This window comes from Centropristis striata, chromosome 23, assembly GCF_030273125.1.
Source record: "Centropristis striata isolate RG_2023a ecotype Rhode Island chromosome 23, C.striata_1.0, whole genome shotgun sequence".
NCBI classification, from domain to species: domain Eukaryota; kingdom Metazoa; phylum Chordata; class Actinopteri; order Perciformes; family Serranidae; genus Centropristis; species Centropristis striata.
In genome coordinates, this window is record NC_081539.1 from 9,334,512 (window position 1) to 9,349,098 (window position 14,587).

Genomic DNA, 14,587 nt, shown 5'->3' on the forward strand with positions numbered 1-14,587 from the left:
CTATTTGCAGCTGCTGAAAAGAGGACAAAACAAGAATACCCCTGTGTGTGTGATTCTCGTCTCTGTGCATGTGTTTGTGTGTGTGTGGTGTACTTCTATTGTTAATTAACACCATATTTGTTGTCCATCCTCTCTGCAGGCAGAAACAGACACAATTGGAGCCTTTTAGGCAGGTCTGTCCTCTAATGTAATGTTGGACTGTGGTGCTGGCAGGCTAAATGCATGAAAATACTACCACTGCTGCTGCTGTTGCTGCTATAAAAGTACTAATATACCATATAATTTTAGACTGAGAAGTGATGCAAGGATACAAAAATAGGGGGGAAATTGAATCAAAATGCTGTTATTCAGCTCTAAATAGGGCTGAGTAATTTGGAGAAAATAAGTGTTGTATTTACAGTAACAGCCTAGAAAAAAACAAGGCAAACAGCAGCTTCAGTTATTTTATTTTTTCTCTGTTTTTTCCTGAACTTACAGAGTATTTTGAAGTAACTGTACTCTTGTTTTGTTTTGCAGCACATAAAAGTTATCTTTTGCTGTGTTTTACCTCTGTATTATACTGTTCACTGAAGCACAAACTCATAATAGGGCCTTTCATATCTCGAGAATGACATATTTTGATACAGCATGTTTTCTGGTCATTCAGTCAACAAATAAAGTATATCAAATAACCACACTGTAAATTTATTTCTGCACACCTGTATTGATTGAATTACTTAGTTAAGTGGAGTATTTCCTAATTTAATCAAAAACTTGTGCAAAAAGTGCAAAATGAGAGAATTTCAAGTGAAATTAAAGAGAAAAAACACATATTTCCAGCTATACACTGACTATATTTGCAAGTACAGAATAATCAGATCAAGACAATAGATTTAACTACACTAGATCAGCCTATAAATCTGTGCAGATTTGATGCAAACCTTTGATTCTTCAAGGTTCCTGGATGCCGAAGCTTCCAGGTGAAGAACTGTTAACTTTATGAGGCTAAGTGGAGAGTCAGTATTCTTCGTACAACTGGGTTTTAAGCTGTGATTTAAACTCTCATATAACCTGTTGAAGACCTGCAGACAGGGCACATTTCAAAACCTAGAATCACTGCGAGTGAAAGCCCTGAAAACCATGTGTTATGTTTAACCCTCGACCTTACAACTGCAGAGAGACCTTGCCCGAGTTCTTGAGACTCAGCTTTGGCTCTTCACAGGTTATAGAATATAAAGACTGTGCAGCATTCCTCAGCAAAAATCTTAAATTAAATTTGTAAACTAAGGCTGGGTATGCTAAAATGAATGCATTGCTTGAAGTTCTGATCAAAAGCTTTTCTGAGAGTGTTGCACAATGTGGAGCAGTGCCATCGCTTCTGCTTGTGAAAGGAAGCAACACAATACAGTAATGAAAACAAGAATCATAAAAGGAAGTGTGATTCTCTCCGTGTCACTGGGAGAAAGGAGCAATCTAAATTTGGCAAGAGTCTTAAGTTGAACAAATCATGACTGAAATAGCTGTTTTTCAATTTTGGTTGCTCATAACTTGGATCAAAGATGGTATGCAGCTCTTCAGATGCTGGCTTGACGTTAGCAGCTAAGGAGCTGAGAGACTGCTGAATTTGTCATGAGACAAACTGAAGCAAAAGTATAATTCCAAAGTCTGCTTCTCCTCCTCAGCTCTGCGTCAGATGCTTCCCCCCCTCCTCTATTCCTCCTGGGGTATTAAAACACTGAACAACATCAGTATATTGTGACAGCTTGTTTCTGTCAAAAAGACTCGCTGTCGCACCACTTCTGCTGCTTTCTGGAGGTTGAAAGGGACGACAAAATGTGAGTTTGTGCCAAGACATCGTCTCAGATTAAGCATCAGTGATGCTCGCGGTAGAACTGGGCCATCCCAAAAGGGGATATTTGCACCTGCTGCTTCATAAAATGTTTTCATTTTGCAAAAGCTGATTGCGTGTGACACTGGATGAACACTGGGTGCTAACAGTGAGCGTACGGGCTAATATGATATGTCTCATTGGTAAGAAAAAGATCCATTGCAGAACTCCATTAACAAATGGCATTCACATCATTACTCATGTTGTGTCATGGGAGCAGAGCTATGAAAAGTCAATAAGGGAGTGAGACAACTGGCTAATCATCTCCAAAGTGACTGCTTTACATAAACATTAGAGAAGAGAGGCCGTGCATCATTCAGAAACAAGGTAATTCTCCGACACACAGAACAAACAACACTATGCTTCACTGTTATCTAAATTACAGATACAAGTCCCTCTCAAAGTCACAGAGATAACACTTTGGAGGCAAAAGTCTTTAAAAAAAATGGCTCCTCCTTTACCATATTTAACAAACATCTACGAGACGAGAGGCATCCTGGAGGGGCAAACGAGAGGAACGTGGCCATTAAAATGGCAAGCAGCTGCTCAGAGTGCCTGCACTGTGTCCCACAGGGCTGGCTTCACCTTGGTGGTGTGAGAATGATGTTGATGCTGTGTCTGCTTGATTCAGATGGAGTGGTGAAAAAACAGGCAGTTTGTGAGATATCAGCTGTGTCTGCTAACTGTGCAATTACCTAACCGGGGAGACTTATAGTGATGGCTTCAGAGCATGATCGGAATACTGACTCAGAGGGCAGGGTGAAGTGGTTTATGCAGTTTGTGTTAGATACATCACAGAATTAAAGAAACTGGGGCCATCAGTTCTACTGGTTATGGCAGAATTTGCAGGACAGTGAGTATGGCCTTTAACCAACAATCTCTTTTAGTTCAAGTGGATGTATGTGACAAAATTGAAGAAATTCCCACAAGGTGTTCCTGAGATATTTCGTTCACAAAAATGGGACAGATGTGAGGTCACAGTGACCTTGTTCTTTGACCTATGACCTACAAATTCTACACAGTTAATCCTTGAGTCCATGTGGACCTACTTGCCAAATTTGAGGAAATTCTCTCAAGGTGTTCTTGAGATATCAGTGACCTTTTACCTATTACCTCCAAAATCTATTCACTTCATCCCAGAAGTATAGCGTTTACAAGAATGGGACAGACGCAAGGTCATAGTAACCTTAATTTCAAAATCTGGTCAGTTCATCCTTGAGTCCAACTGGACTCCAGGCCAAATCTAAAGAAATTCCCTTGAGGGGTTCCTGAGATAAGAGAATGGGACAGATGTGAAGTCTGAGTGACCTTGACCTTTGATCTTCGTATCTCCAAAATCAAATCAGTTCATCTTTGAGTCCAATTGGACATTTGTGCCAAATTTGAAGAAATTCCCTTCAAGGCATTCCTGAGATATCTTGTTCACAATAATGGGCAGATGTGAGGATCTTTGATCAAAGATGTCCAAAATCAAATCAGTTCATCATTGAGTCCAAGAGGTCACGTTTGGTCAAATTTGAAGAAATTCCTGCAAGGCATTCCTGAGATATCTAGTTTGCAAGACAGGAACGTATGGATGGATGGAAAACCAGACTACAATATAAAAAAAAAACATGCAGGATGGCATGAGTAACAGTTTTATCAACTATGCAGAGGCCAAACAATTGCATGCAAGTGTACATTCCTGCTAGATGTCATTGAAGAAAGAACAGGATATTTCTGCCATGAAGATAACAAATTTGTATCACAATAAAAAGTCTTCAAACTAATGGACCTAATATTACAAACTCAAGTTTGTTTACTTGGCGGCTCAAATTTCCTGCACCATCTCACTCCTATTAACTAATGTTGCTGCATACCCAGATCTCAGCAAGTAACTTGGTAAGTACAATATCATTACAGATAAGAATGATGGTCAAAAAGTCCTAAAATAAGACCCAAGTTTCAATCAGCCCAAATGATCCTTTAAAATGATGATCCATTGGCTGCACAGGCAGCGATCACAGTCTCTGCAGCCTTTATGAGGAGCAGCTAAAGAGCACCTAATGACTCTCAAGCACAGTATATATCCAAGTTAATACTGTTGGACAAGACATGAGGAAGCAATTTTTCCTGGTAAAAATAGCCTAATATATGATCATTAAGGATCCTTGAGGTTATATTCAGTCTGTCTCAAGGGAATTGATTGATAGGTGGAGACAGCCAGGGCAAGGGAAAACATAAAACTAGCTAAATTAGGTTTTAAAAAAATTCAATTTCAGGCCCCGACCAGGGAAGCCATTACTGCAAATCCTATAGACAGCCCTGAAAGCATGCAGGTTGGTCGAGCACTGGGTCTAGTAAAAATGACACGCTAACGAAGTCGAAATAATCAGCTGATGGATCTCTCTCCCTCTTTCTCCCCCTTTCTCTCCTCCTTGTCAGCTGTGTCTAATGATACACTAAAAATACCTCGAGATCAAGGATGGTACTGTCAACAGCACAAAAAGGAGGAGATGAAAGAGGGGACTGCTTTCTAATGACAAGCCTTGTTTCATGGCGGCCGCTGCTCTATGTATGGATTGTTACAAAGCTCCTCTCTTTTCTTCCTGCATCTTATATAACAGCCTCAGGGTTAAGGGAATATTTTAAGTGAAAAATAACTGCGATTCATGATAATTATCTTATGTAATTCTGCTGCTTTGTTGCACAGAGAAACACGCTTCTAATCTGTGTTTGAGCATTCGCTGAGAACACAACAGATGTTACCTTCCAGATGTGTACAGTACAACCACAGTTTGCTCACTCGAGCGTGATCGATTTGTTTACAACTTCTGTGGGTCACAGAGAGGAATGTCGACAAATAAGCCACGTGAGACATCTCGTCTTTAAGCACACATGGGGACCTGCAGCTAAAACAAACTGTGAAATCCAGCCCTTGCCCAGCTCTTCGTGTGAGATCCAGAGGAATGCCATCTCGCTGTCACTAATATAATAAATATGGGGTTTTCAGCTTTCTAATTACAGCCAATAACAGAGGAGGAAGGCTTTGCAATTTTCAGGATGCAAGATTTAACAGCTGCGCCGCTTCTAAGAGCCATCTGAGACGCCGTGATTGGAGGAGACAGCTACGTTGTGCACGAGAGAAGACAAAATCCACCTCATTAATCCTTCAGCTGTACAGATCCCTCACATCTCCGAGCTGTGATCGTTCTCTTCTAAATGCGACGGCGGAGACGTGAGAGGCTGCATCGAGCCGCTGTTTTACCTTGATACAGAATAAAGTATATAATTTCATCTCATTGGTTCCCCGCGGTGCTGTCGCTGTTTATACTGTCACAGCCCCGCTGTTTAAAAACAGGCGTTTGAAAATTGGCGGTGATGAATTGTAACAATAGCAGCATCCTCACACTGTCATTGATCACAGAAAAATGAAGGTTTTGGTTGCAGGTAATTGGGTAGCTATTGAAGCATATGGAATAAATCGGAGGAATGTCAGATAGCAAGGGCAGGCACGCACACACACGCACACACGCACACACACACACACACACACACACACACACACACATTTACAAAGACAGAAGAGGGACAAGTCGCATAAAAGAAGACAATACAAGATCATATCAAAATATTCTGATACTCGCTACTATTTTTTTGATTTGTTACAAACTGAATACAGAAATTTTAATTTTGTAGCAATGTAACTAAATACATACAGGCTGTATAAAAAAAATCAAAAAGTGCAACATTATGTGCACAATACATATGTATTTCCTGATCTGAGTCATTTAACCCTCCTGTTATGTTTGTTTCTCAGGAACAGCATAATGTTTAATTATCCAAATGTGTCAGAAACCGAAAAAAATCCACCAAAACATTTTTTATATTTCATGAATAACTCCATTATTAACCATGTCAATGAATATTTAGTGGAGTGTTGTTCTTTACCCCTCACAGATCATGGTTCAATGAGGATAATCCACTAAATTTTGTTAAAACTTTTTTTCTAATGTACATTGGAAAGACCTACATATAAAATACAATGGTTTTACATGACATTGAGATTTTGAACATTTTCTTTTACTTTTTTTTTTCTTTTATGGAATGATGTTAATAAATTAACATGAGTCATATAATGTAATATAAATATACGTTGATTACACTTATTAAGCCAAGCAGAAGAAGTTTAATCATGAAAAGATACTTTTAACTATTTATTATTATTTTTTTTTTAAACTTTGAAATGGGTCAATTTGACCGGCAACATAACAAGAGGGTTAATATTGAGTCTGCTGATCAACCAGATTTCAGCAAGTCAATTAGTTAATACAGTGTTAATACAGGTCAAAACTATTTAAAGTCTTTGCAGCCTTTATGAGGAGCAGCTAAAGAGCACCCAATGACTTTTAAGCACAGTTTATATCCAAGTTAATACTGTTAGACAAGACATGAGGAAGCAATTTTTGGTGGTAAAAATAGACTAATATGTGAGGTTATATTCAGTCCGTCTCCAGGGGAATGATTGATAGGTGGAGACAGTGAGGGGGAGGGAAAGAATAAATACATTTTAAGATGTATTAAGGACATTTAAACAACCAGAAGGAAGATAAATGAGAATTATGTCTGCCTGATGAAGTTGTTAGGCCAGCACCTTAAAAAATATATCCATCTCTTGTTCTTGCAAAGTGTGAATAAAAACTGGAGAAAAAAAAGAAAGGATTTTGATGTTCAAATCCAATTCTAATTCATTAAACCCTTGAGTTTAATAGGATTACTTACTGCTTATCCATTTGGCGTTAGGGTCGTGAACCTTGAAGTCTTTTCTAAAGAGGTCTGCAACAGTCACCTTCCCTTTGAGAGCCAGACGGTCATCCTCACCTGCAAATAGAAAAAAAAAAAAAAACGACAAGGAAAATGAGCAACACTTGCTGTATCGTTTACAGAAAACCACTCGACAGCTTACAACTGTAGGATTTTTCTTTCTTTCAAAGAATCCTGCAGTGAGCAGAGCAGTAAAAAATGCTTTATAAGCTTTATAAAAGCTCACGTCGTAAAGGTATTAAACACAGTAATGCCTCTCAGTATGAGAGGGAGGTTGGAGGATAAATACATTTAACAGGACATAAATAAGGTTCAAGTCCATGGCTGTGAGGTCATGTTTGGATGCTCTTACTCAGTCTTTAAAGGAATGTGCAAAATGCATCATCGTTCTGACCTCAGTCTGGTTCTCAATCACCTTCCTTTCATTTTTTCTTTTCAAATGCACTGACTTTACTGCCACATAACATCACATAGCAGCTACAGTAAACTGTGCTGGCATTGGACTACACTGCCCTACAAAGCCTAACTGCAGTGACTACAGTTTTGGTCAAAATTGGGTTATAACTAAAAATTAACTCCTTGATGTCTGTTTCATCTTGTGACAAAGTTTTAGATGTAAATTTTGCTTTATTTCAGATAATTTCTCTGAAATTTATATAAAAATTATAGTAACTACAAAATCCAACTCAAAACCAAAGCAGGCGGTCTGTTTTGACTGTGATACAGTGTAGCGTTGTATTTCTTCATTGTTTTGAATAGTGAAGACAAGAATAATAGAACTTATACATTTATTTGATAGGGAAATTATTATTATTATTATTATTATTATTATTATTATTATTATTATAAGCGTCTTTGAGTGTTTAGGAAAGCACTATATAAATAAAAGGTATTGTAATTATTGTTATCTAGATAGTGATTAAGTAAAAATGTGAGAACAAATTATATTAAGACTAAAATATAGTTGTTAAACACTTTAAATACACTTAAAATAAAACCAATTTGAAAATGTTTATTAATTGAAAACAAAATATAAAAGCTGAAAGAAGACATCAACATTGTAGTTACTGCACTGCGTTTTTGCATTACTATTAGAACCTTTTACAGCAAAACCAGAGTGCAATAACTACAATTTTGGGGTCAAAGGTCAAATAAATTTTTGATTTGAATTTTTGAGCATAAAAATTACGTCACCAATACATGTAAAAATAAGTGTTTTATCCCTTACCTACCCATAACCCAGTTTTAAAAACGTTCTCAGTTTTACCCTTTGCATAGTCACTGCAGTTAGGCTTTGTAGGGCAGTAAAGTAAATCTAAATTAGACTGACACTGTTATTAAGTTTGAGTGAGATATCATCATAAATATCATGTTTGTTAGACAGAAGGAAGGGTCCATATCCAGGTGCAGAGAAGTGAAGATATTGTTGGTTTTACAGTGATTAAAGCAACTATATGGAGTTTTTAACTGGTTTTATAACACTGTCAATTTAATACTGATGCTTCTATACCACCAACTTAAGCAAACGAGTCCATCAGCCAGACGATTCTTTATTTCTGTTACTGTCACTGAGTCCAATTTCCTGTAAGTCAGACAAAAGGATTTACGGCACGCAGAGCCTGATTCACTTTTTCCGAGGCAAAGTTTTGCAGTGAGTCATATGTTTAAAAAGAAGCAGAAGGATTTTTTTCCTTTTGATGTTATATTTTGTGATTATGGCTGATACCGGGGCAGGATCAACAAAGAGAAAAAGAAAGCAATTGATCAAAGAACCACCCCCCCATAAAAACTAACAACTAAACAGGCGAAAACACAAGTCAACCTTGGTGTATCATTCAGCAGATGGAGAGAATTGTTGGATTTGAAAGGATTCAAAACCCATTGTGAACTGGCCTTCTTCCCCCCAGACAGGTATGAAATATATATCTATCGTTTCATTTATGAAATATCTTGTGAGATGATGACTTTGTGTTGGTGGTTAAGACGAAGTTCGCTTTGTTTCATCATATATTACAGATATTAAACTTACATTACCCCAGATAGATAGATTATCTCATCGTAATGCATATTGTAACATCTGTCATTTTAAAACAAACAAACAATCGTCTCAATATCACTCACTTCAAAAATAAATGCATGTGTGCATCCAGATCAAGATATTTTTGACAACAAGATCCCCAACCTAAATGACAGAATCGACTGTTTGTCAATACCACCCAAAACGACACATATGCGTGTTTGTCAAAATTAGTGTTTCACGGCCCACGGTACGGCGGATCGTTATAAAAATAGCAAACACATCAATATACATACACGTACAGTTTGCGGCTGTAAAAAAAGTCTGCAGTTTCTGTAAATAAATGTACGTAAAAGCCACCTAAGTTACTTCAACAACAAAAGTTAATAACAGAAAAATAACAGAAGTTACGTAAAAACTGACTGAGGTCTAGGGCAAAAAAATTCTTGGTAAGGTGTTGTAAAAGACAATTTAAACAGTAAAAAATTGTACGTAAATGCCAGAAGTGAGGTAGTAACGAGGACGATGTAAGCCCTGGAAGATAAAGAAAAATGGAAGTTACGTAAAAACTGGCAGAGATTTCGGGCAAAAAAATTCCAGGTAAGGCATATAAAAGACAGTAAATAAAAGTATGTAAACGCCGGAAGTGAAGTAGTTATGAGGGTGACACTAGGTACGGAAGTTACGTTAAAAAACACGTGCATGTACTAACGCCTTATATTGATGTTTTAAAGGGGAGACTAGTCTCCACAATGTGGTGATGCAAATGGAAACACTACTAGTTTTGTCCACAGGGGGCGCCACAATCAACACAAAATGAAAGTACTGTTTCGTTGCTTTAAGCATGTACAGAGGGACAGAGAAGGGTAATGAGAAGTCTTTAAATTTTCAGATTTTGACAAAAAGAAAAGCTCCAACCAGAGAGCAGGTTATTCCACTGTTTGTTAGTTACCCACTGCTGTAATGTCACACTGTGTGAATTATCAACGAATGACATTTAAAACAGGCAATATATAATGTCCTCTCTATACATTTTGACCATCAAACTGTGTCTTAATGGTGTTTTTCTGCAGACTGAAACTGATCAACTTAAAAAGAACAAAGAGCATAGCTGAGGGAGAGGAAAAAGAAAGAGAGAAAGAACAAAGCCGAGCATCGCCGTAACTCCTTCAGGCTTTTGATTAAGACGAGTGCAGCTTCTGATCGTCAGACCAGATGAGCGTATTTACAGCAGACGCCTCCTGCAATTCATTTCAGCTTAATTTCATCCATCAATGCTCATCATATCATCTCCTGCTACATAATATGACTCATTTCACCTCCACATACGTGGTGGGAGGATAAATAGCAGAAAACAATATATTAAGAGCTCCTTTGAATCCAACATGTGCATCCTCAGCTTTGATAACTTTCAGTTTGACATTGATTGCAAAAATGTTTTGAGGGATTTGGTCTCCTGCAGAGGGACACTTTGAGAAGACATGGTGGTTGATAGACAGGTGGTATTTGGGTAAATATTAGCAACAGGACAGTCTTTCTAAGCCTGCCTCTGTCCTAAAAAAGATAAAGCAGATAATGTAGCATGAAAACCTAAAAAAACATACCAATTTAACCTGGTTTTAAAGAACAAACCATACTTAACTTAACCCATTTCAGCCGGGAAAGCATTATCGCATTTCTACCATTGAAACCGGGAAAGCTGACACGTCATTTTGTAGTATTTGTAGTTTTTCCCACCTATTTTCGGTCTCTTGGCCAATGAAATGCATCACAATACATGTGGGAGTGTTACAATGCAACAAGTTGATTTAAAAAAAAATTGTATTGAAGGTTTGGACAAATAAACTCAACTTCTCATGAAAGCCACAGGTATAAGCTATCAAATACTTTCATTTCTATCTGCTACAGAGGCTGAAAAATCAATTATTTAGTAGGCGTTGACACTTGTGTTCAATTTCCAGAAAAACTTCAGGCTTAAGGGGGTTACTTTAAAATCACCCATAGGTTTACAGGCATTTTTTACAGGCGTTTTAGGCCTAAATGGGTTAACAGGCACATTTTCAGAAACTGGAAGAGGTCCCCTTTCAAATGAAGCCTCAAATAAGCATTTGGCTTCTTCTTCTGTTAAAAGCTTTGGCCAAAAGCATTTTTTTTTTTGCCCTACCTGGGCAGGTATAGGTTTAAAAAGGATAACCACATGTTTAAAACAGTGACTTTAATCTGGGAAAAATTTTTGTTTCTCTCCAAATGTGGTTTTGTTGTATTTGAATTATTTTTTTTAGGAGATTGGGTTAATTATGTTACTTACAACAAAAATGAGCTGCAAAAAATGTTGAAATGACTTTTTTCTTAAAATGTGATGCCAGCATCTTTTATACTTCACACGTTTATCTTGCAGGTCATTTTCATGTTTAAATACAGGATTAATTAAATAAAATACATGCATCTCTGTCATCGATTCTGCAAAGGCAGCGACTATTACATAAAACAATATTATTAATCTATTAGTAATTATAGAAGAATTTGCTTTACAAATAGGTAAAAAAGAACAGATAATGAATAAGAAAACAGGTAAAAAAAGTGAAAAAGTATAAAGTTATAGCATTAATTTAACAAAGAGAAGTAGAGAGCTCAGACTTACATAACTGTAATTGAGGAATATTTTAGTCATGTTTTCAATATTTTACAAAACAGGACTGAAAGAGTGTAAAATATGGGTAAAAATGACCAGGAATAAGTGTTTCTTTGCAATTTTCTTCTGTTTAGCGTTGAAAAGCCTGAGAATCAACTATTGAGAGCAGAAATAATGAAAATGCTTTTAGGCGAGTTTGAAATGCCATAAGGTGAGATGTCTTTTTGATTCCTCAGTGGTAAAGAAACTTGTGGAACAGAGCAAAAGACCATACTGGTGTTTTTCATGTTTTAGCTTGCAATAAAATGTAATTGCATATACTTTACATCGCAGCCGAACATCACAGTCCTCTCAGTGTTCTCAGACTGGTGAAAGCTTTTGCTACTTTACAGACAGGCAGTGGTTTCACTCCATGTAAGTAAGGCATTGTATCTGAAATAGGTGTGATCAAGAGACATGAAATGTGATGGAGCTTGCTGTGTGGCTTGTTTTACGCAATGCTTTTACATTAAAGTGCTTGCAAACGGCTCTGAATATAATGTCCGCAACTCTAAATCACTCATATCATAGTTGTAAGAAAGTACAACCTGGAAGACAAACAATAATCAAGTGTCTTATGTGAATCTGAATGCTTCTTGCATGAAAAAGAAATATCTAAAATTTCAAATCTTAAGATGCTGAAGACATACATGTCCAGCAGAAAAAAAGTCACTTTTTTGGACATAGCCCAGCCCTAAAATAAATCTAAATATTTGATGTTCTCTTTTTTTTTTTATAAAGAAAAAAAATATATATAATGAATATAAAAAATATAAATATATAATAACATATATAAAAAACATACTTTAATATTAATTTTATTTAATATTTATTTTTTATTTTATTTTTTATTCTATTTTATTTTTACATAACTAAATATTTTTATGAACAAACACATTTTTATTTGTATCTTTTTTTATTTTATTTAATGAAATTTTAACTGTAGAATGCCACAAGTATTTAACATTTTCAATTTTTAAATTGATCATTAAAAAATATATATATTAAGAAACACTGACTTACATGGCATTCCATAAAATTGTTGTATTTGCAAACTACTCTGACCTGAGACAGATTTATTCACAATATCTGATCAAACTTGGGCTCAATATTAATAACACACGCAGTTGATGTGTAATGTATTACAATTTCAAACTATCGAGCTCAGCAAATTATATGATATTGATTGTTGTGTTTTTACTTTTTGAATAAGAAAACAGGGAAAAAAAGTGAAAAAGTACAAAGTTATAGTAGTGAGAAGAGAAGTAGAGAGCTCAGACGTACATAACTGTAATTGAATTGAATTGAATTTTTCTTTTTACATTTTAGCCCAAAATAAAAATCAGACTTCAGTGTTTATTTCCCAGCACCTAAGCTGAATGAAGTGAATAACTTTGCTATTTATTTATTTTATTGATCAAGTTCTGACCTCCTGTTTGCTGTCTGTGTCTGAGTTTCACCATGGGCGGGGCTCAGGCAGCTCCTCTACGCGCACACACACACACACACACACACACACACGTAAAACTTAATTTATCTTTGAAAGGGTTTACTTGCTTTCTTAAACCTTTATATCGTCATTATATCAGTGACATTAAATGTTCTTAAAATAACAATAAAATTGATTGTCACAAGTATTTTCTGTTTCGGCCAACATCTGGACACACTGAAAAGAAGGAGAAACAAGAAGTGATTAAAGCAGAGGTCTTCTCACTGCTGCAGCACCACTGAACCACAAATAAGTTTCCTCTACGTGTTTTACTCAGCAAACTGTGACCAAGTCCCTTAATTTTAATCTGACACACGCGCCACGCAGCTGTCGGAGAAATCATCTTTACAGAGCAGACAAATGGGGAAAAAAGGGGAGGTTCAGACAGAATCTGGCAACATAAAATGACACTAAACATCTTCCTCTTGTCATGTTAACACCATCTTTTAACACACTGTTGAAAAAAGGGCAAGTTTAGAACGTCAGCATTCGGATCAATGTGAGATCTTCACAACTAGATGTGAGATCTTACGTCAGAAAAATAACACGAAAGAGCAAAACTCGCACTTCAGTGACAGCTGAATGTCTCCGGAGGACCTAAAATATAAATAACACATCATGGGAAATAAGATCCAGACAGTCTTGAAACCCTCGTGCATTTCAACTTCAGGCACTAAAATACACTTCAGCAGCAAGTTGGACTGCTTGTTTTGTCTGATCGTCACTCCAAAATCTTAGGATATCAAATTTCAAATGTTCACAAAACCTTAATATTCAGCTTATTGCAGGCGTGATCCCTTACATCTGTGAGTTGTGAGCAGTTTATTCAAAGAATAATTTGAAGCTTTTCAAGCACTTTCTTTTCATTCGCTGAATAAGCAAGGTGAGACAAGTTTATTTGCACAGTGCCTTCAAAATCAAAGCAATTCAAAGTGTTTTATACGAGACATAAAAAGGCATTCTGACAAGATATAAAAGTGAGTAACGCAATATAAAGAATCCCATAAACAGGGCTGAGAAAACTAAACAAAAACGGAATAAATTAAAGTAAAATAAATAAAAAATTACTGTGCAAGAGATAAATTGTACAGTTTTTTTTAAAGAAAAAATTAAAAGATGAGTTTGAGTTGAGAGAAAGTTCACTTTTATGGAGCAGGGTTTTTATTTCTTACAGTAAACTGCAATCAAACTGCTTCAAACCATCGTTCATTCCAGCCTCCATCAAGCAGCTAATGCTAAATCTTAGAGCAACAGACAAATGTGTAATAAATACACAAGCACTTTAGCACTTAGCACTTTAATTCTCACAGGTTCTTTTTTTTTTAAGCTGCCGTGTTGTCAATGTGAAATGTCTCTTTTGCTTTAAGATGTTTTTATGTTGTTGTTCTTTTATGTAAAGAAACAGACTGTAGCTCTATGTCCAAGACACACATTTCCCTCAGGGAGAAAAAAACTGTCTGTCTGTCTGTCTGTCTGTCTACAGTACTGTGCATAAGTCTTAGGCAGGTGTGGAAAAAATGCTGTAAAATAAGAATGCTTTCAAAAATAGAAATGTTAATAATGTATTGTGTATGTATGTATTAACAAAATGCAAAGTGAGTGAACAGAAGAAAAATCTAAATCGAAAATCAATATTTGAAGTGACCAGCCTTTGCCAACATCAATTATTCTAGCCATTTTTTCCCCACACCTGCCTAAAACATTTGCACAGTCCTGTATATTTTATGGAAGAGGATTAAG

At 36.3% G+C, this 14,587-nt stretch overlaps 1 protein-coding gene across 5 annotated transcripts in view; it reads right to left on the reverse strand.

Moving 5' to 3' along the window:
• The window catches only part of dpp6a (dipeptidyl-peptidase 6a), a 310,062-nt gene that overhangs the window by 69,111 nt on the left and 226,364 nt on the right, over positions 1-14,587 (reverse strand). For all 5 annotated transcript variants that reach the window (XM_059327306.1, XM_059327303.1, XM_059327304.1 and 2 more), the window contains one exon: positions 6,629-6,727. In XM_059327306.1, coding sequence (XP_059183289.1) covers positions 6,629-6,727 — 99 coding nt within the window. The remainder of the gene's footprint in view (positions 1-6,628; positions 6,728-14,587) is intronic.